Source organism: Drosophila takahashii, chromosome 2R, assembly GCF_030179915.1.
Source record: "Drosophila takahashii strain IR98-3 E-12201 chromosome 2R, DtakHiC1v2, whole genome shotgun sequence".
Classification (NCBI taxonomy): Eukaryota; Metazoa; Arthropoda; class Insecta; order Diptera; family Drosophilidae; genus Drosophila; species Drosophila takahashii.
Window position 1 is genome coordinate 42,663,407 of NC_091679.1, and position 19,164 is coordinate 42,682,570.

Genomic DNA, 19,164 nt, shown 5'->3' on the forward strand with positions numbered 1-19,164 from the left:
AAGCATCTGTTAATGCTGCTGATGCCTTAGTACGAATGCCAAACTCCGAATGCTAAATACCAAATACAAATACTAAACGATCGCCGCTCTTCATTGTCTGGCTGGTTGGGTCAGATCATGACAATGCGTGTCACGTCTGAATAAGTTCGAGGCTGGCTCCAAAAGAGGCACTGCATCATGTGGCGGCTCCTCCTCTGCACTTTGCAGCTGGGTTGCACCTGTCGCCGCCGCTGGGTGTGCGTGGGCCGCCCATCGCCATTGTTAAAAGCCGAGTGTCACTGGGCGCGGCGACAACCTAAACGAGCCATGCAAATGCAAATGCCCAGAAAAAGTACAACTTTTATTTTCACAAACCAATAAACTACGAACTACATTGATTCCTGCATCAGGGCCAGCAAGCGATAGCAGTTCTTCAGTACCTAAAACGAATCTATGATGAACTATTAAATTTTTTAAATATTTCAATTTCCGTACAAGCATATAGGTTCCCAGCGTGAAGGGCAAAAACGGTTCAGCCACATACATCAGCGGCTTCTGGGCTCTCAAGATCACAAAGGAAATATCCCTCTGAATGAATGGGGCCTTGGTGTGCCAGTCGTTTATATCGAAAGCAGCCTGTGCCACCTCTAAAGACTGTTTAAAAGTGTAATAAAAGGGAATACAATTTTAAAACTGATAGTTAAGAATTAATTATGAATCCATAAGGGTCTATAATGCGATGGAAGTTCTTTCAAAAGAATTTAACATTTAAGGACCGAATTCTCAATGTAATTTTTAAGTTTATAGTTTGTTATCTGTCAAAGAAAGTTAATATAGCGTTATCAAGTTTCTTCAGAAATATAAATACTATCATGATATTGAGTAACCGAATTCTTTCCAAAGTTAACTCAGTAACAAAACTTAACCTGACATTGAGAAATCGGCCTGAAATCCTACCTGTGTATAGACCAAAGTGCCCGAGATGCACCACAGTGACAATTGGATAAACGCCACCATCATGAGGAGCACAAATTTGGCGGCCATTTTCGGATCAACGGCAGCTGCAGCCATGGTCTCGAAAGTGGATATGGAAATCAGTGAAAAACTGGCCATTAACTGGGCGTTGAAGGCGCCATTGAAAGCTCTATTGGCTTTCTCCACCAGCCTGCCAAAAATGTAGTCTGTAATCCACTAGCTAAGTGCACAAACCCAAAACTCACTTGATGATGTGCTGGTGGAAGCGAACCACCCGACAAAACTCCTCGTGGAAACGCGCATCGGAGACCCTCATCTCGCCAAGTTTCCTCATCTCAATGCAGAGCAACTTGAGATTGAGAGCCGTTTGAAGGAACGTGGAAATACCCACCATGTCTACCATCAGGATGCTCATCAGGTTGTGCTGCGAGGTCACACTTAGCCAGAGGTAGAGGAACCAAAACATATAGGGATGCAGGTCCATGCGATGCCATTGAAAGGGCCAAATCGAGTGAAAGGGAAGCTTTCCCTCGCCCAACAAGGGTTGCAGAAAAATAGCAGCGCTAAAGAAGTTGACCAGACAAAAACAGTTGATATATAGACCCGATTCGATGAGGTAACACAGCCTCTGCCAGCCCAGCACCTCCTCATCATCATGGTGAGGCCTCAGTTCCCGATTGTAGTAGTCAAAATCGTAAATAAGTTCATCGATCTCATTGCAGCGTAAGTGCATGTAGAGTATCTTGGTGAAAACCAGACCCATCTGTCATAAAAGCAGAGAAGCATTAGTTATGCAGAGAATAGAGGACATTCCTCCTTGAATTCGAGAACATTTGCTCTTGAATTCGAGAACATTTGTAGTGTTTTATCTGTGAGTGGGTGGTTCTTCGAGCTAGTCTCACCCCCGAAATCCACACCAAGTCGTCGCCCATTTCGATCACGTTCTTCGACTCTGGCAAAGCCAAAACCATGGTCCAGAAGGCGTTCATCACATTGCACATGATGAACAAGTTGATGTATCGGTACAGGGACAAACTAGCCAACTTTTTGTTGGGATACTGGCAGAGCAAACTGCGGATTATAAAGATTATGCGAAAAAAGAGTGATTGATGGATGATGCAACCAACCAACTCACCTCAGAAAGGCGCGAACATAGTTGAAGGCCAGGCGTGGGATGAGACCTGGAGTCTCCTGCCTCATAACCGAACGGAACTCGTCCAAGAATTGCCGCACCAGGCTGAGATTTGATTGATAACCCGAGTCTGCCATTGCGAAAGGAATAAACTGTGCCGCCAGCCTGGGCGGCCAATTCCTTTTATATCAGAGAAAGAAAGCCTCGAGGGTCTAATTACAATGTTTATAAGCAATTGTTTTGCGGGCACCGCCCACGAAATAGATTTCCTCAAGTGATTGCATTGAGAACATGTGCTGCAAATCGCACTGCCTTCGATCGATTTCCACTGACACATCGGATGATATATAGTATATCATATAGTACGATGGACCTTTCGTTCAATGAACCCAACTCTGGGCTTCGCGTGACTCGGATGCCCCATTAGATCATCAGCATCATTAAGAACAATGAATAATATCAACGCATAAATGCTGCTGCTGTTTATTCACAATTTTTGAAGCGTATAGCAAAACATGATCATCGCAAAGTGCTACCCACTCCACCCAGCGAACCAAATAGTTGCGATGATTTAGGTTCAATCAACCTGGCTCATAAACTTCCTGCATGAAGCCAACTATCTGCATAAGTAAACTGTGTGTCCGAAGAGTTATGTCTTAATCAGGATTCCCCGAAGGCCCCGCAGAGACACCTATCGATGTATAACCAGAAATCCAGTTCGCTATTCAAATTTCGCCAGCACACTTTCCGTCATAATCCCGTGGGTTTCTGGGTACTGGTTCTCTGGTGTCTATGATGTGCAACTGGACATCCGTTTCCATGCCGAACATGCTAATGCCACCGTCTGATGGCCATGGACATGGGCATTTAGCAAGGCCATTGGAATCAATCTGGGATTAGACGAGAGTCTAAGGAGTCCCGAGTATCCAAGTATCCAAGTCAATAGCCTGACCACGCGTCGCCTGTAATGCTCGTAATAAAGTGTGTTTTATTATAACCCACGGACTAACCATATAATGGTACCATAATGGGCCGGCCATTAAAACAAATTGATATCAATTTCGCAACAATATGTGCACAAGTTGCGTCGATGACTCCGCGCCTCGTCATTGAACTCCCATGGTATACCATCCCATACCAATCCCATCCTATAGCAATTCCAGCCAGAAGCGTTTGCAGCGAGACATGCACCACCTCATCCACAGTTGAATAGTTGAATTGTGGATGGGGTTAGTGGATGGTGGATAGTGGATAGTGCTGCTGCAGTAACAGTATAGACCAGTTCCGAGTTGGCAAAGCGCCGTTTGATGCTCTAATTTATACAGCATACTGATGAGTTGACCGCTGTTCTGGAATTGTTCTCCTACGGGTTTGGTTTGGTTTTGGGTTCGCTTCGGTTTCGGATTGCTTCGCTTTGGTCACGAAAAAGCTGAAGATCAGACGGAGCACACCTGACCAGACACAGACACAAAACACACACACGATATCAGTAAACTCACCCAGAAATGGTAATATTCGTAGCGGTTAGCGTTTAATTGAAATGCATTTGGCTTGTTCGCTGTCAATCAGTTGCTGCGATGGATGGATAGGCCCCGGAACTTTAGATTCTCCTCCTCCTCTCAAACCCCGAAGGGTAATGGAGCTATTGCAACTCGGCCAGGATGCACACGCAACCCCATGGCGCTGTCATACGCCACTTTGCCAGGCCATCAAAACCACATCCACATCCACATCCATAACCAACCGCACGCAATGGGGATTCTGGTTAATGACTTCGTCTCCTGCTAGGATTTTAATTATACAATCTGACCAAACGAAAGTAATAACAATTATCAGCGTGTTGGGCGGAATTACAACCGATTGACACCTGATTTTAAGTGCAAATAAAAGAGTTCTAAAGAAAATTCACTATAAACTATAAACTCAAAATAAATAAAAAGTATATCCCAGTCTTTTTAATTGCACTTCCTAACTTGTCTAGACAATTACATCCATTGCAGCCATAAAACTTATGGAGCAATTAAAAGAGACATGGCCTAAACGGTAGTTATATAGATAATGGATTGACGCCTGATTTTAAGTAGCAATTAAAAGAGTACGAGTAGGATGAGGACAAGCATTCTGTATTAATGAATACTAAAAATGCCCGATGGGTATTTAATTGATTTCAGTGCAAGAATAAAAAAAAAGCTTGTCACACAACTTCTAGAATAAAGTTGACAAAGTGGATGCTGCAAAAAGATTTTAAATTGGAGGAAATCAGAATCATTTTGTAAACATCTGCATTAATAGTGTATTTAGTGTAAACATACTGTTATGATATGAAATGGAAGTGCCATAGCATTAAGTGTAAACATGTTGTAATGTAATCTAGTAAGTGCTTTTCATAATTCTTATTAAGTTAAGCGCAGCAAACTTAAATCGCTGTTGCAAGGAATAAGAAGACGAAGAAGACTAAAAGCTTCTTACAAAATCTCTAAAATTCTTAAGTTGGTAAAAACTAGAGAGAACACCAATAATTCTAATCAGTTCTAAATCCACTTTTGACCCAATTTCAGTAAATTCAAAGAGCCTCATAAAAAAGTGAAGCAAAGATATTCCAGCTCCAATAATTACCAATCCTAAGCCTACTATACACTCGCATCCTCCATTAACCGTTATGGACTTGCGATTCGATGTGGACCAAGTTCAATGAGCGCATTTTCATGTTTATTGCAGAAGCAATTGGTAATAAGTGCGCGACCGCAGACGTGGAGAAAAAAAGAACACATTTCTCAATCGTTATTTATGAATACAATTGCAAGTTTGTTTAGCTCGGCCGGAGGCACCGCACACTCCACTCCGCCACCAGCGTATCAATAACAAGCCGAGATGAGGAGGAAACCCGAGAATTGAGGGGCAAGTGGGGGACACTAGGGGAGCACTACAATCCTGGTGCACGGAGACAAAATTTATATTATTACCAAACTTTATTGCTAGCTTACCCAATAGCCCTGATCTTATCAGTTTTATCTGCAAGAATACTTTAATTGATTGAAATAATAGTGGAAAAACATAAATCTCTTAAGGTTTTGAGGAAAGCTACGAAAAAAGAACGCAGCTTTTTATATAAAAAGTAACATTTTATAAGACAAGTCAAGATCTTTAAATATTTTGAATGAAATTTTTTTGGCAATACAATCTGTAAAAGAAAAATACATTTTTTTTTTAAAGTTAAAATTTGAACAAGATTAAAAGTATACCTAGTACTTGTAGGTAGAACTTCAACAGAATTGGTTTTTTACCTACTATTTTCGAAATTTTGATTTATATTTTATATGAACAAACAAATATTCCAAAGTTCTGCAGACTAAAGGGGATTTTGGTTTAATTCAAGCATTAATTTGTCTATTCTTTTAATTTATTTTACACTTTCTTTCAGTTAATATCTTAAACTTCATGGTGATATTTTTCTCTCTGTGCTCATCCCAGACTTGAACTGGTTTCCCAGTTTTCCAGCAGCAGCAGATCAGACGACTCACCGCAGCCGCCGGGCATCCAGCGACGTGTGCCCAAAGTTTGCATAAGTTGGACATGGACATGGACTAGGACTGGGATGTGGATGTGGATCTGGACTTGAACCGGGACCTGGACCTGGACCTGGACCTCAACCTGGAGCTTCAGCTGGAGAGCCTGGCTTCTTTTTACAGTTAAAGATTTTGGATCATGCATGGCTAAATGGCGAACAGATACGCGGGCAATTGTGTGTGGGTAACGCAATGCTAAATCGACCACAAATTTATTCCAGCCAGAAAGATAAGAGAACCCAAAGGAGCAGCGGCAGCAAGAGATCTCGAATCTCCGATTGACACAGAAATACAAATTCGAACATTGAGCGTCATAAAATGCAGATAGACGCAGTCATAAAAGTAGAGGTAAATAAAAGCGATCAAAGTCCCATTTTCGAGAACGATAATGTGGAGTAGTAGCTGCAAGAAGGCGGGACGGAAGGCTGGGTATCATTAGATGGAGATCTATGAAACTTAAAAACTTTCTAAATGACGGGCGGCAAGTTTAGCGGGTAAAAAAGCCAAAACTGTAAATGCAGCCAAAGCAAATAGTTGCAGCCGCGTCGCCAACTAAAGTATAATTATTGGCCAGACGAGATGGGAATAAAGACGAAGAGAGAAGACTGTAGACTGAAGACTGTGAAGACTGCATACTGAAGACTCTGTAGCTTTGCCGACTGGGAAACTGGGAAATTGCACGTACGCAGCGCCGGCAAAAGGAGATGCCAATATTTCTATATATATTTCTATATGTTTTTTTGTGTGCCACTGCTTAACTGTTTTTAATTGAAACCAGTTTGCGGTAATTGTCTTTTTGGCTTGCTGCCCCGACCGCCTTACTATATATGTTATAACTCGCTTATGTCAAACAGATTGGCTGTGTAATTCGAGGCAGCCCCATAACTCCACCTGCCGTGGAGCGTTTTTCGAAAGTTTTCACTTGTTCTTGGGATCGTGGATCTGCGGATCTTTAGCTCTTGAGATGGTAGATCTTCAGATCCACAGCTGCACTCGAGCCTAACTAAAGCGAGTAAATTGTCATAAATTGAGTTGAACCAATGACAAATGACGTCTTTTTTCTTGGTCCGCAGCTTTTATCAAACTGGAGCGTGAATCTTTCGGAATCTTTCGGAACGGTACTGGGGATTCCTGTCATTTCTACCGCCGACCGACCGACCACACGGCGTATGAGCGATGCAGAACCTGTCCCAGTCTGCGTTAATTAGTCTGTAGTTAGAGATCTTCGCCTTCACACATCACAACACACGGTTAGTGCGGTTGTTTGGTTGTACAATTTGTCAAAACACACACGAACCGAACTTATACTTTCGAGATATAAGAGCGTGGAGTGGAAAAGAAAACTCGTTTAAGAGCGTACCACTCTCCAGATATATTTTCTTTGGGCTTTTAGCTTTGGCTTTGGTTTCTTCTGAGCCGCGATTGCTGCGGCAGTCGCTCCACCGACGGCGACCTTGATAGACGTCTCAGCGGTTCGAGGAAAATAAAAAGAAAATCCCCCCGAAGAAGAAAAGCCGCCGCTGTCTTCGCTTTCTTTGCGGCTAAAAAACAAAAGAAACCGAAACGAAACGAAGCGAATTTTCTAAAAACAATAACACTCAACGCGTGTGTTGTTTTCGGTTTTCTGTGTGTGTTTGTGCTTTATCACGAGATGAAGATGTTTCAAAAATGCTGAAAAACGTGCAAGAAATGCTGCCAAAGAAATGTGTGAAAATGCCAGCAGATGCAAAGTGAAGTTAACCAAGTTAAAGTCGCAAGCGAAAAAAGAAACCGCTTAAGTTTATGTGCGAAAGGCAAATCCTTAGTGCAACCCAACTTGTCTAGGAAAATTAACGGCCGAAGGTGTTAATTTATTCAGCAACTGAAAATCGGGCTCTGCTGTGAGTAAACCAAAAAAAAATAAATTAAAATCTAGATTTTTGTGGGCCGGGAAAAGGGCTTGTTTCTTCGCCCTTGGCTCGGGTTAATCAGACCATTGCCAATTGAGTTTAGGTCACTGGGCATGCGGATGGGCACTCTCCCAAATTGAAAAACTTTTTTTGGTTTTTTTTTGGGGAGAAAGTAATTTGCTGGAAAAAAAAAACCAAAACCAAACCAAAACACCGGCCATTGCACTGCCGTAATTCGGTTTTAACAACTGGCCGAAACCGTTGGCCAAGCCAGCTAACTTGGCCCTAAGTTGGCGCGCCTAAGTACATATTAAAGCACATTAAGGCGGCGAGCAAATGATGCGCTCCTCTGGCTGGCCAGTGGCCACACAATGGACTTATAAAAATAAAAATAGCAGCGGAATAAATTTGAAATTTGTTATTATGCCGGGATGATGGGATATGGGATGGGATGTTCCAGCTACAGAGCTTCCAGCTCCAGAGTTGGCGTGTTCTAAGTGTTAAAAGTACGCCGAGTGTGACGTCGACTGCACTCGGAAGTGTAGCACTGCTACTGCTGCTCCGGCCAGACAATGGGCCCATCATCTGGTGCCCAGAGATGCAGCTAAAGCCAGAGCCAACTCCATGGTCGCTGCATGTTCATGTGAATTGCAATGGCCAGGTTAGAATGCGTTGTGGTAATTTTTCCAGTACCCCTTAGAAAGGTTTTAGGGGCATGCTGAACTAGTAGGAACTGAAATTATGGTTTTTCTTTACTAAAAATATCAATCGTACTGATCACTTATACAAATTGAAAGTTATTTTTATAGTTCATGTATATCTCTTTAGTACAAAAAATCAATCATAATGATCATTTACACAAATTGAAAGTTATTTTTATACCATATTAGAAAATATAGTTCTCTTTAGTACCAACAAAATCAAAAAACAAGAGAGAACGCTATAGTCGGGTTGTTGTCCCGACTATCTAATACCCGTCACTCAGCTAAAGGGAGTGCGAACGTTGTGTCGGGTTGGTGTCCCGACTAATAATCGTAACTCAGCTAAAGGGAGTGCGAGGGAGATAGATATATAATTTTTGATTGCGTATAACTTTTTAATGAATGGTCCGATTTGAAAATGTCTTCTACATTTCGATAGGTATAAATATACACAACAAAATTGCATTTATACTTCTCGGAAATCTTTAAAGATGTGGGCGCAGGACCCATTTTAAAATCGTTAGTGGGCGATTGTGGGCGTTAGAGGGGGCGTGGCGCTCGGCTAAAATAAACTTGCGCTGCGTAGGATGCCAAAGAATATGTGTGGGAAATCTCAACCTTCTAGCTTTTGTAGTTTCTGAGATCTCAGCGTTCATACAGACGGACAGACAGACAGACAGACAGACAGACAGACAGACAGACAGACAGACGGACAGACGGACATGGCTAGATCGACTCGGCTAGTGACCCTGATCAAGAATATATATACTTTATGGGGTCGGAAACGCTTCCTTCTAGCTGTTACATACTTTTGCACGAATCTAGTATACCCTTTTACTCTACGAGTAACGGGTATAATAATGATCATTTCCACAAATTGAAAGTTATTTTTATACCACATTAGAAAGCACAGCAGTCTGAGTGGAGAAAGAAGTTTAATCGTTTCGATGCCTTAGTAATGAAGCTTTTTAAAAGGCTATATTTAACCTAACAGCGGTTAAAAAGACAAATAAATGTGTGTTTTTAATGTGGCAAATTTAAAAATCATTAGTTGGTGGAAAATATTTCAAAATTTTGCGATTTAGCTTTGAGATATGAGTTTTATACAGGAAGCATTGATTTATTTAAAGATGGTTTGATTTTTATGTAACGTTTTAGTTAAACAAAAGTACCTATAAACTAAACATTTAAACTTTAAGGAACTAGATTTCTTTGATTTAATGCTTATACAATTGTAACTTCAATACTTATTAAAGTTTTACTACAGTATTTTACATTTTTTTATTATTATGAAATAATAGAGAGTTCCAATGAAGATCCTTTATCATTACCAAGTATAATACATTTTTTATATACCAATCCCAGTTCTTTTATCAGCACACCCTATTCCGATGTTCAGTTAACGCTCCGTTGGTCAAACCCAGAATTTCCTGGGGTATTTCCTAGGTCGATCAGGCTGATTCCTGGCTTGTTTATTATGCTTAAATTTATGCATAGACTTAGAACAATGCGCACACGCTCTTTCGTGTTGCCCAATAATTAATGATCGCGTACATGGCGGCGGATGATGGGCTGCAATGGGCTGAAATGAGATGGAATAGATGGAATATGGCTAATTTATGCAGTTGGGTTCAATTACCTGTTAATTGAGTTTAGTCGAGTGCGCAAGAGTCAAGACCCAGGCGCAGGTGCCCCATGGAGATACAAACTAGAGACTACATTTTAGTATGTACTACGAACTGTACATTCGCATATATATATAACAGATCTCAGAACCAGCAAAAGTTTTCCTCCTCTTCTTCTTTATTGTATTTTTCCCAGCATCATCAAAATCGCATCAGTTTCAGTTGGTATTATTATTGCTCTTGTGACTCTTGCTGATGTTGCAGTTGGAAAACCGAAAAAGCAGGTCATTACTGCCATTAAATTCGTTTCGAAAATGCAGACAAACCGAAAACTAGACAACCTAAAATCAAACCAAAACCGTATAACTAAGGCAAAGTCGTAAACAAATCGAAAAGAAAGAGAAATAATAGAAATGATATTGTTATTTGTGTGTTGTTTATTTTTAAATGCCATAACTGTACAGCAAGTCGAGTGATAGATGGAGATGGCGACGGAGTTGGCTAAGCTGGTGGATTCCGATGTAGATGGATGGTGATTATGATCGTAGCGCTGGTGACTGGTCAATCAAAAGACTTAGGCACCGAACTTAGTGTGTTTTTTGTGTTCTACTGCGTTTTGTAAAGAAATTTTACTTTCAAATTAGGCCGCAACTGTTGCTTTTTATCGCTTTCTTCTCTCATTCATTCGCGCGCACATTATGGCTCCAGATAATATACCTCTACCTCTACGCAACCGTCTCTTTTGTTCTTCTTTTGAAGAGCCAAAGCACCAAAAAAACCAGACACACACTTCTGAGATCAGTAGAACTCGTAGATATGAACAGTTAGGAGTCCCCAATAATTTTTCTGTGCTGCCTTTGCTGTTCGCTGCTTCGCGCTGTGTGTGTGAAATATTTATGTAAATTGGCCTGGCCGAAAGCAGCTGCTAAAGTGCAACTGATTAGCGGTATAAACGGGGTGTTCTAAGCCAAGTGCAACAGCGGCAGCGGGCTTTTCTTTCGGTAACGGTAAACGCAGCTATACAGTTTTCCCACTGCGACGCACTTGATCCAGTGCAGCATTATGCCAGCTCTCCACCTTGTCCCAACTAACCAATAAGTATACACTTGCCGCCAGAACGAGTTTTAATTGCAACATTTGTTTAAATGTTGTCCGTTAGCCGCCGGCAAACTAGCACCAACTGGATGTAGATGTTGCTCCATTTCCAGCAAAACGGACTAAACAATTTCTGCCTCATTAACCGCGCGGGGCCCCAAAGAATGTCAACTCGCAATACTAGCTGGTTTCGTTTTTGGACTTCTTTTTAATTAATTAGCGGTTGTGTTTCTTTCCACCTCTCTTCCCATTCAGTTGCAGCTGCACCGTATAATCCCCCAGAGTGCGTTCCATCCAGCTATGTTGCTGTTAAGATGCGGCTCCAATCCTTACCGCTGCTCCTTCTGCTCACCTTCATCGCCGCCCTCCCGCCGCCTGCCACGCCCTCGCCGCCCACCCATCCGCGGGTGAGGGGCCACCACTATCCCCACGAAGAAGATCGCGCCGAGGATCCCCTGATGCCGGCCAGCCTGCTGCTGGAGGAACTGCAGCAGACCAACGGGCAGCTCGTCAATCTGACACGACAGCACGACGGCGATACCTTCCACACGAGCGGTGAGTTATTTCTACACTTGGAAACAGGTGGAATTAAATTAGAAAGAGCTGATAGAAGCTCCCATTAAAGTCACCCCCGTAAATAACGCCATTAAATCTATTCCTAAATTTATTTTATTAGCTAATTAATGACTTTAAATTTGAGTGAAGCTAAAAGAAAGTAAACTGCTGTGTAGGTGGAATACGAATTTGCTAGAAAGCCCCATTAAAGACACCCCCAAAATCAATGTCATTACATGTCTGTGCTTTAAATATATTTGTAAAATTTATTTTATGAGGATGTTAATGTCTTTCAGTTTTAGTAAAGTAGAAAATAAAATAAACCTATGTGCAGGTGGAATACAATGCGAGTAAGGGGAATTGTGTTCTACAATTTATTGACTAGAAATTCACATTAAAGTAAATGTAAATGTTCCGAACTTAAACTATATTTTAAAATGTATTTTACAAGGCAATTATTTTATTTATTTGGTATATTCTTAAATTTTTTAGGGAAATCCAAAATAAATGCGTTGTAAAAATTAAACTAATTCATGAAGATAAACAGTATAAAGATCGTCTGAAAAAAAATTTTTCTTGTTGATGATAAAATTATTAAATGATCTTTATTGACAATAAATATTTATTTTATATTTTGGATTTAAGACCTTCACATCTATTTTTTTTATTGATTTGTTAATAAACTTGATTGATTTGTTACTTAAATTTAAATATCTATGTTTTCACAAACAATTTTGGCAAATTGACAGCATTTTAGAGTCTTCCTCAATGCATTTTTAGACTGTTAGCTTTACCTTTTTAGATAAATTAACAAAGAACTGCCTTTTTTCGTAAAACCCCTCGCCAATGTCACTGTCATCGAAGAGTTGCCTTGGCATGTGGCATCTTCGGCTGCATGATGATGCGGTGGTTTTTTTTTCGTGGCTGATCCGCTGACAGCAGCATTAATTTCGCCAGTAAGGCTTTGGTCCGGTTTGGTCCAGCCCGTCTGATTAGCCGTCAATCGGCTGAAGATGTGTTGTGAAGTCCCGACTCAATCCATCTTAATGTCTTCTCTGTCCGCAGGTTTGAGCAGCGCCTGCAATGCGGACACCTGCATCGGACTCTCGAGCGGCACAGCATCGCTGGTGCGTCTTTCGAGCGATGGTCAAAGCAACGGTAAGCAGAAGATTAGCAGATGGTTAATATGCGAGGCTGTCATAATCCCAATCCATAGATGGACTCAATCCGGCGACCTCGTCTTTGGCCGGCGGTCAAATGGAGCTCCTCACGCGCCGCCTCAAGATGCAGAAGGGTCGCGAGAATCACGATTCCGGTGGCCTGGAAACCGGATGCACCTGCCGATGTCTTCCCTATCAGAGGGCCTATCGCGAGGATCTGGGCATCTGCGTGGACGACATTCATGGTAAGTATGTTTTTTGCATTGCGGAAGCCCTCAACTAATTTCGAGGCCCGAATTGTGTGCTCCATTTCGAGGCGGTGGGAGTCGCTCCCACATGTGAGACACTATCCAATCCATCCATTGTTTTGTCATATACCAAGCACAATGGTTGCCCAACTCAAGAAAAAAATAACGAAGAAGAAAGAAATGCTGTAATAACAGCAAATGAAATTGTGCAGGGCTGCAGAATGAAAACGAAACGTGACGCAAAGAGGGAAAAAATGTTATTATTATTGAACAAATCGCTTGTTTCCCCGCTGCTAATGAATGAAAGGAAACTTTCGCCGTCGTCTGCCAACATAAACAATCTCGTACTGCCTGCCATTTGGGGGTCTAACACTCAAGCTTGGAATCCGAATCGGAATTGGCATCGGAATCGGAATCGGACCCCAAAGTTGGACCGAAAGTAAGAGCTGGGCTGGCCGGAAAAACAACAGTGGCAAATATGTAGTGGTTTCACTACCGATATTCCCCCCGACTCGTAATTGATAAGCGTCGATCGTTATCGCAGTCATTTTGAACGTACTTTCCCACCACCTCGAAACAAAAACCACCTAATCGTTTCCCATTTCTCCAACCATTGTTACAGAGTGCTCCCTGTCGCCCTTCGTGAGCGGTTCCTCCTCGGAAAAGATTCCCTTTGTCTTCCTGCCGCTCAAGGGTCAGATCATCTATCCCAGCAGGGAGATCAGCTTTGCCAGTAAGTGGTCTATTTTAAATTATAAGTAACATACAAAATATGTGGAAGTAGTTGGGAGCTTACTAGTTTTAAGGAAACTGGTTTCATAAATGTTTATGGCATTTAATTTTTTAGGATTTGTTGACAATCCATATTTTAAAGAGTATTATTTTCCATAATAAACTATAAAAAGAAGAAAATGATGTACCGGTTTTTAATCATTAGTTTTAATAAATATAGACATTTTATTAATTTGTCAGTGTTTTTATTATTTTAATTTGTGAAAGACTTTGAGACTTTTGAAAAGAGATTTTTTCTTCTTTGTTTTATTTGTATTAAATGTATTTTAAATATTTCCTAAGACTTTTCTAAATCTTTTCTTTAATAGGCATTCACACACCCGTTTGCGCTGTAACCGGCGCCCAGTATCTGGGTTCCAATGGCTGGTCGGATCTGCGTAATCCCATAGACACCGACTATCCGTTTCGCATGTTCCGCGATGAGGGACGCAGCTTCCTTTTGTGGCTGGGAGAGGCTGATCTTCGGCAGAAGATGCAGGGTCGCCTGATTGTGGTGCATCTGGTGTGCAGGGACATGACGGTGGCCATGAATGCCAGTAGTCATATCAAGGGCGAACCACTCATGCCGCCCCGAAATGTTCATTCGCCCTGTGTGGCCTTCCGGGTGAATGGAAGTCCCGTGAAATATGCGCATAGTGAGTTTGCTAGAAGAAAAAACCCAAAATTAATTACTTAAATCCCTAAATCTCTTATTAGACGTCCCCGAGGTCTTCTTTCAACCGGCCAACTCCACAACTTTGGCCTCCACTTCGGATGGCATGACCATGCGGGAGTATGTGGTCATTGGTATATGCAGTCTGCTCTTGGGTCTCATCTATGTGGCCTCAGTCTTTTTATATCTCTACATGAAGAAGCGAAAACGACACAATTCTCGTCACTCACTGGATAACCTAACGAACGACATTAATTACCCCAAGAACGATCAAGTGACCTATGGAGCGCCCTTTAGCCGAGTGGGAAGTATATACTCCTCGAATAGCATGGGTTTGGGCAATGGAAATGAATCCAATACACGAACCAGTATCGGGAGTCTCAAGGAGGATATGGGTATTGTGAAAAATAATCCCCTGCTGCAACATTTCCCGCAGCTAACCGAAAGGGAACACAATTCCGGCTTTGCCAGCGATATTTCAAACTCCAATTCTGAGTGCGAAATGGAGGAGAAGATCAAGGTAAGTTGATTTATTAATTTGGAAAGTTAAGAATACTAAAAGGGAATACCTTACAGACATCTGTGCTGGTGCATCCACAGCTAAGCAAGTCACCAAAACCAGCGGGTGGAACCGATAATGCCGCTCTGGATGTGAATGACTTTCTGGAGGATAACGAGTGTCTGCCCGCTGAAAATGTGGCAGTAATTGATGAACTCATGACCGAGGAAAAGCTGGAGAACCTGCGTGCCATGGTCAGTGGGAATGTGCGAAAGAAGCTCTACTTTAATCCGGCTTATTTCGAGCCCCATTTACTGGCGGTAAGTTGAGATTATCTAACTATTCAATATTAATTTCATAAAAATCTAAAAATAAAATACAATTGTTAAATTTAATATATCAATATTTAAATTGCAATATTTTTTTATTTTTTTTTTATTTTTCTTTTTTTTTCTTTTTTTTAGGAACCGCCTCAAGCTGCCATTGAGTTTCTGCAGAAGATCCGCGAGGTGATCGCCATTGCCAAGTACAAGATGGCCTCGAAGCGATATCAACCCTCGCTGAACATAATTCCCGAGGAGCTGCAGCCGGATTCGAGTTCCAGTTCACCCACCATGTTCAACATTCCGTTGCAACAGAGTTTGGCCACCAAGGGAATGGGTGACAAGCGCAATAGCATCGAGCAGTGGCTGCAAAGTGTTCCCAATTCCGATGCTACGCCCGCTCAAAAGACCCTCGACAGACCAGCTGCTCCTCCACCGACGACGACGACGACCAAGAAGGCTTCCGGATCTCCGAACAAAGGATCCCTGAGAAGGGAGATAACTGCACCCAAGGAGAAACCTCCGCCGCCGCCAATGCAGAAATCGAAAACAGAGGAAGGAAAATCCTCCCCACCAGCAGTATCTCCTTGTAGTCGAAGTCCTGGCAAAAACAGCCCGGAACAGTCGCCTAAACGGAAAGCACCCTTAGGATCCAACTACGAGGGCTTCTCCTCCTTCTCGGTGGCCGCCAATGTCTATGGATTCGCCGAGACGGGCGGGGAGATCTATAATAATCCCAAGTTCATGCTGGCCGACTCACCGGCGGCCTCGTTGCGCAGTGCCTCCAGTCGCTCCAAGTCGCTGAGGAAGCGCAGTGAGGTCCTGGATCAGTTCGCCGCCGCCAATTCGACACCCACCTCGCTCACCTCCTTCGATCGGCAGCACTACAATATGCTGAGGAACATGAAGCCGGCGGAGGTGATCTATGATTCCCTGAAACGAGAGTATGCAGCGCATATACCAACACCCGACTATGATAGCACCATTGAGAAGCGAATCAAGGATATATATAGCAGCACTCAGAGCAGCATTCCATCGGTGCCCACTCCGGATTACAGTTCCCTCAGCAGGAAATCCCTGAAACAGTTCCAACCCGATTCTCCCATCTACCGCAGGAAGTCACCGCAATATCTGATCGTGGACTACGAGACGGATAGTCTGGAGCGGCTGGAGCCGAGCAAGCGCAAGAGCTCCCACTCCTCCAGTTCACCCTCCTCCGATGTGAGCTCCCAACTGAGTCCCAGCCTGAGTACCGCCCTGCCGCTCGAGGAGGAGATGGAGATCAGTCACACGGTGTACGATCGAATGGACGGATTTCGCAAGGAGGGCGAGATGAAGAAGCGTCTGGCAGCGAAGCACCACCATCCGCATCCTGGCCAGCATCAGCAGCAGAGGCAAAAGGAGGCGGCGGCTCGCATCAAGTACGACACTCCCTTTCGGGGCAGCATGACCATCGAGGTGGAGCACGAACCGCCCTCGGATTTGGAGCGCACCGACAGCGATCAATTCGAACCGGATACCCTGGATCGCAAGCCCAAGAAGCAGAGCTTCTGCGACATTTCCGCTTGGGATGGCCACAAGCAAATGGATTCGGACTTTAATCAGATAAACTCCTTGCCTGATTTGAGTCGGCAATTGAGTCCTGCTCCCAGTCAGGCCATCAAACCGAGGACTGCCTCCTTCATCCTGCGCTCGAGTAACTCATTTCGCAACTTGCGAGAGATCTACGAGTCACCTCTATTGATTGCCCAGGAGAACAGCAAGTTCGAGAAGAAGGTGCCACCGACTCCAGAGGAGGAGGGTAGGATTCTTACCCTAGAGGCCAAACACTCGCGACGCCAGCGTCTCATGGAGACCTCACCCACCCACTCGGTGGTGGACATCACCAAGGTGAACAAGACCACCATCACGATTTCATCACCCAAAGCGGCGGATAAACCACCTCCGCCACTTCGACCCAAGGCCAATCAGCATTACTGTCCACCGTTGCAGCAAAGTAAGCGACCACTGCCACCGCCTCCTCCAAACGGACCGTCATCGGATCATCATCAGGCGGCCCAGGAAGAAGATGCCTACAGTCTGCACAGTGAAATCACAGAAGTCACCGGGGTCTCGGAATTCGAGAACTCCTGCAACAACACCATGTCCAGTGCTATATCGGCCACCACGGAGGAGAGAACTCACACCAAGGGTTCCAAGGCCTCCAAGGCAACCAAACTCAGTGGTAAAACCAGTGGAAGCCAGGAAGAAGACTACGATGGTTTGTACAACAAGAAGATCAACAGTCTGCGCAACGACTACAGTCTAACCAAGTATCTCAATCGAAGGAAGAGTCAGCGGGAGGAGGCCTCGAAAGGTGGTGGTGATTCACCAAAGGACGTGGCCCCCGAGCCGGATTTCAATAAGAACGTGAAGGAGGTGGATCTCACCCAGTTCGATGCGTTGTCCATAAGCTCCCGTTCCAATCGGAGCAGCGGTCATCTCTCCGAGCGAACCAAGGAGATGTATCGGAATGCCGGAGTGCCCGTGGGTATTGCCTATCCCCAAAGGGCGGCTAGCAGCTCGGGAAGCTCTCCTTCTTCCGGTGGTAACGTTCAAACCGTCTACCGCTGTGAGATCGAACAGGCCCAGCTGACGGCTGGCATGCAGATTGCCATCGGACTGAAGGATCGCGCCAAGAAGGCCAAGGATCTGAAGAACGCGTGGCGAAAGTTTGTGACCATGGCGGCCAACAAATTCAGTCCCAGCCAGAGTCCAGCTCCCACGTATGGTAGCAAAAACGCGGCCGGCTTTCTGGAGGACGATGCCATTGCCTCCATCATCGAGGATGCCGCTCAATCTGCCAACATGGGACAACCTGGCAGTCAGACGTATTACGAACAGCGTTTCGGACAACTGGACAGTGGCTACATGAGCACAGATTCCACGGAGCTGTACAAGCGAAATGTCTACGATCGGTACAACTTCAAGATGATGTCCGGGCGGGGTCAGATTATTCGGGTGGACACCATCGAGGACAACGAGGAGGAGAGCGGACCCAATGACAATCGATTCGAGGACCTCGAACACATGGTCTCGCCGGGTCACAGTCGTCGATCGCCGGAAAATATGGCCGTCGTTCCTGGCGAACTCAGCGATGCGGATTCGGATAAGACCCTGACTCGTTCCCACTCCCAAACGAATTCGCAGGAGCGAAATGTGCGAGGCAGCACGACCACCATGTCGTCCTACTCCTCGGATGAAAATGAACGCGGTGGGCGCAGCACCTGCTGTGGATCCTCGGAAACGGACGAGGAGACCAACGCCGAGGACATGTGGGAGTCCGGGGCGGAGAGCATAGAAACGCACTCGGTGCTCTACAAGATGATCAGAAAGAGCTAGAATAAGTATCGCCTAATGACTAGTTTCTAGGGACGTGCAATATTTGAAAGCAGACGAAAGACTTACATTTATAAGACTAAGGATCAGTGCAATAACTCGGAGATTCTTGCCAAACCACAAGGTGCAATTTTGTTAGATCTAAGCTAGCTGGTAATTCATAGTGTCTAGAGAAAGGAGAACCCTTGGAAACTGCATCCAATACGCAAAGTGCAGGTATAGAAACGAACCCAAGCCCTAAGAAGTCTAAGTGCAATCAATCATCATATTATATCGTGTATCGTAAGTATCGTGACGGATGCGTATTGTGATAAATGTCAGCAGTCTTGGGCCGGAAATGTGCAATCTTAGTGTTAGTCCCAGTGTAAATGGCTTAAAGTTAAGTTATCGTAATAAAGCATCGACTTATGTTAGATTAAATAATGGAGCGTTATACTTCTTTTGTAGAAGCCTACTTTTGGGTGAGCAAATCAAATACCCAACAATATTCTTAGAAAGCGATAGTGAGAGAAAGTTACTACAATTAATTGATTGGGAATGGTAAAAGCGAGATACTTAATGATAGGTTTATAGATTTACTAGAACTAATTTGCAA

At 43.7% G+C, this 19,164-nt stretch overlaps 2 protein-coding genes across 2 annotated transcripts; one reads left to right on the top strand and one right to left on the bottom strand.

The window, feature by feature from the left end:
* Positions 1 to 368: 368 nt before the first annotated feature.
* On the bottom strand, positions 369 to 2,223 carry Or47b (Odorant receptor 47b). The gene is made up of 6 exons (XM_070212141.1): positions 2,090 to 2,223; positions 1,857 to 2,025; positions 1,200 to 1,717; positions 906 to 1,144; positions 475 to 626; positions 369 to 419 (listed from the first exon to the last, which is right to left on the bottom strand). The coding sequence occupies exons 1-6, from the start codon at positions 2,221 to 2,223 to the stop codon at positions 369 to 371; spliced, it is 1,263 nt and encodes a 420-aa protein (XP_070068242.1).
* Positions 2,224 to 7,100: 4,877 nt separating this feature from the next.
* Positions 7,101 to 18,966, top strand: sha (shavenoid). The gene is made up of 9 exons (XM_044393354.2): positions 7,101 to 7,532; positions 11,218 to 11,517; positions 12,583 to 12,675; positions 12,734 to 12,922; positions 13,548 to 13,658; positions 14,026 to 14,352; positions 14,414 to 14,889; positions 14,946 to 15,188; positions 15,333 to 18,966. The coding sequence occupies exons 2-9, from the start codon at positions 11,277 to 11,279 to the stop codon at positions 18,570 to 18,572; spliced, it is 4,920 nt and encodes a 1,639-aa protein (XP_044249289.1). The 5' UTR covers positions 7,101 to 7,532; positions 11,218 to 11,276; the 3' UTR covers positions 18,573 to 18,966.
* Positions 18,967 to 19,164: the final 198 nt, after the last annotated feature.

Excerpts from the sequence above, each read along its gene's own strand:
- Or47b (XM_070212141.1), bottom strand. The coding sequence starts at position 2,223 with ATGGCAGACTCGGGTTATCAATCAAATCTCAGCCTGGTGCGGCAATTC. Across the intron at positions 1,718-1,856 it reads ACTTGGTGTGGATTTCGGGG|ATGGGTCTGGTTTTCACCAA; the intron begins GTGAGACTAGCT and ends CTTTTATGACAG. Across the intron at positions 420-474 it reads CGCTGGGAACCTATATGCTT|GTACTGAAGAACTGCTATCG; the intron begins GTACGGAAATTG and ends GATTCGTTTTAG.
- sha (XM_044393354.2), top strand. The coding sequence starts at position 11,277 with ATGCGGCTCCAATCCTTACCGCTGCTCCTTCTGCTCACCTTCATCGCC. Across the intron at positions 11,518-12,582 it reads CGATACCTTCCACACGAGCG|GTTTGAGCAGCGCCTGCAAT; the intron begins GTGAGTTATTTC and ends CTCTGTCCGCAG. Across the intron at positions 15,189-15,332 it reads TCGAGCCCCATTTACTGGCG|GAACCGCCTCAAGCTGCCAT; the intron begins GTAAGTTGAGAT and ends TCTTTTTTTTAG.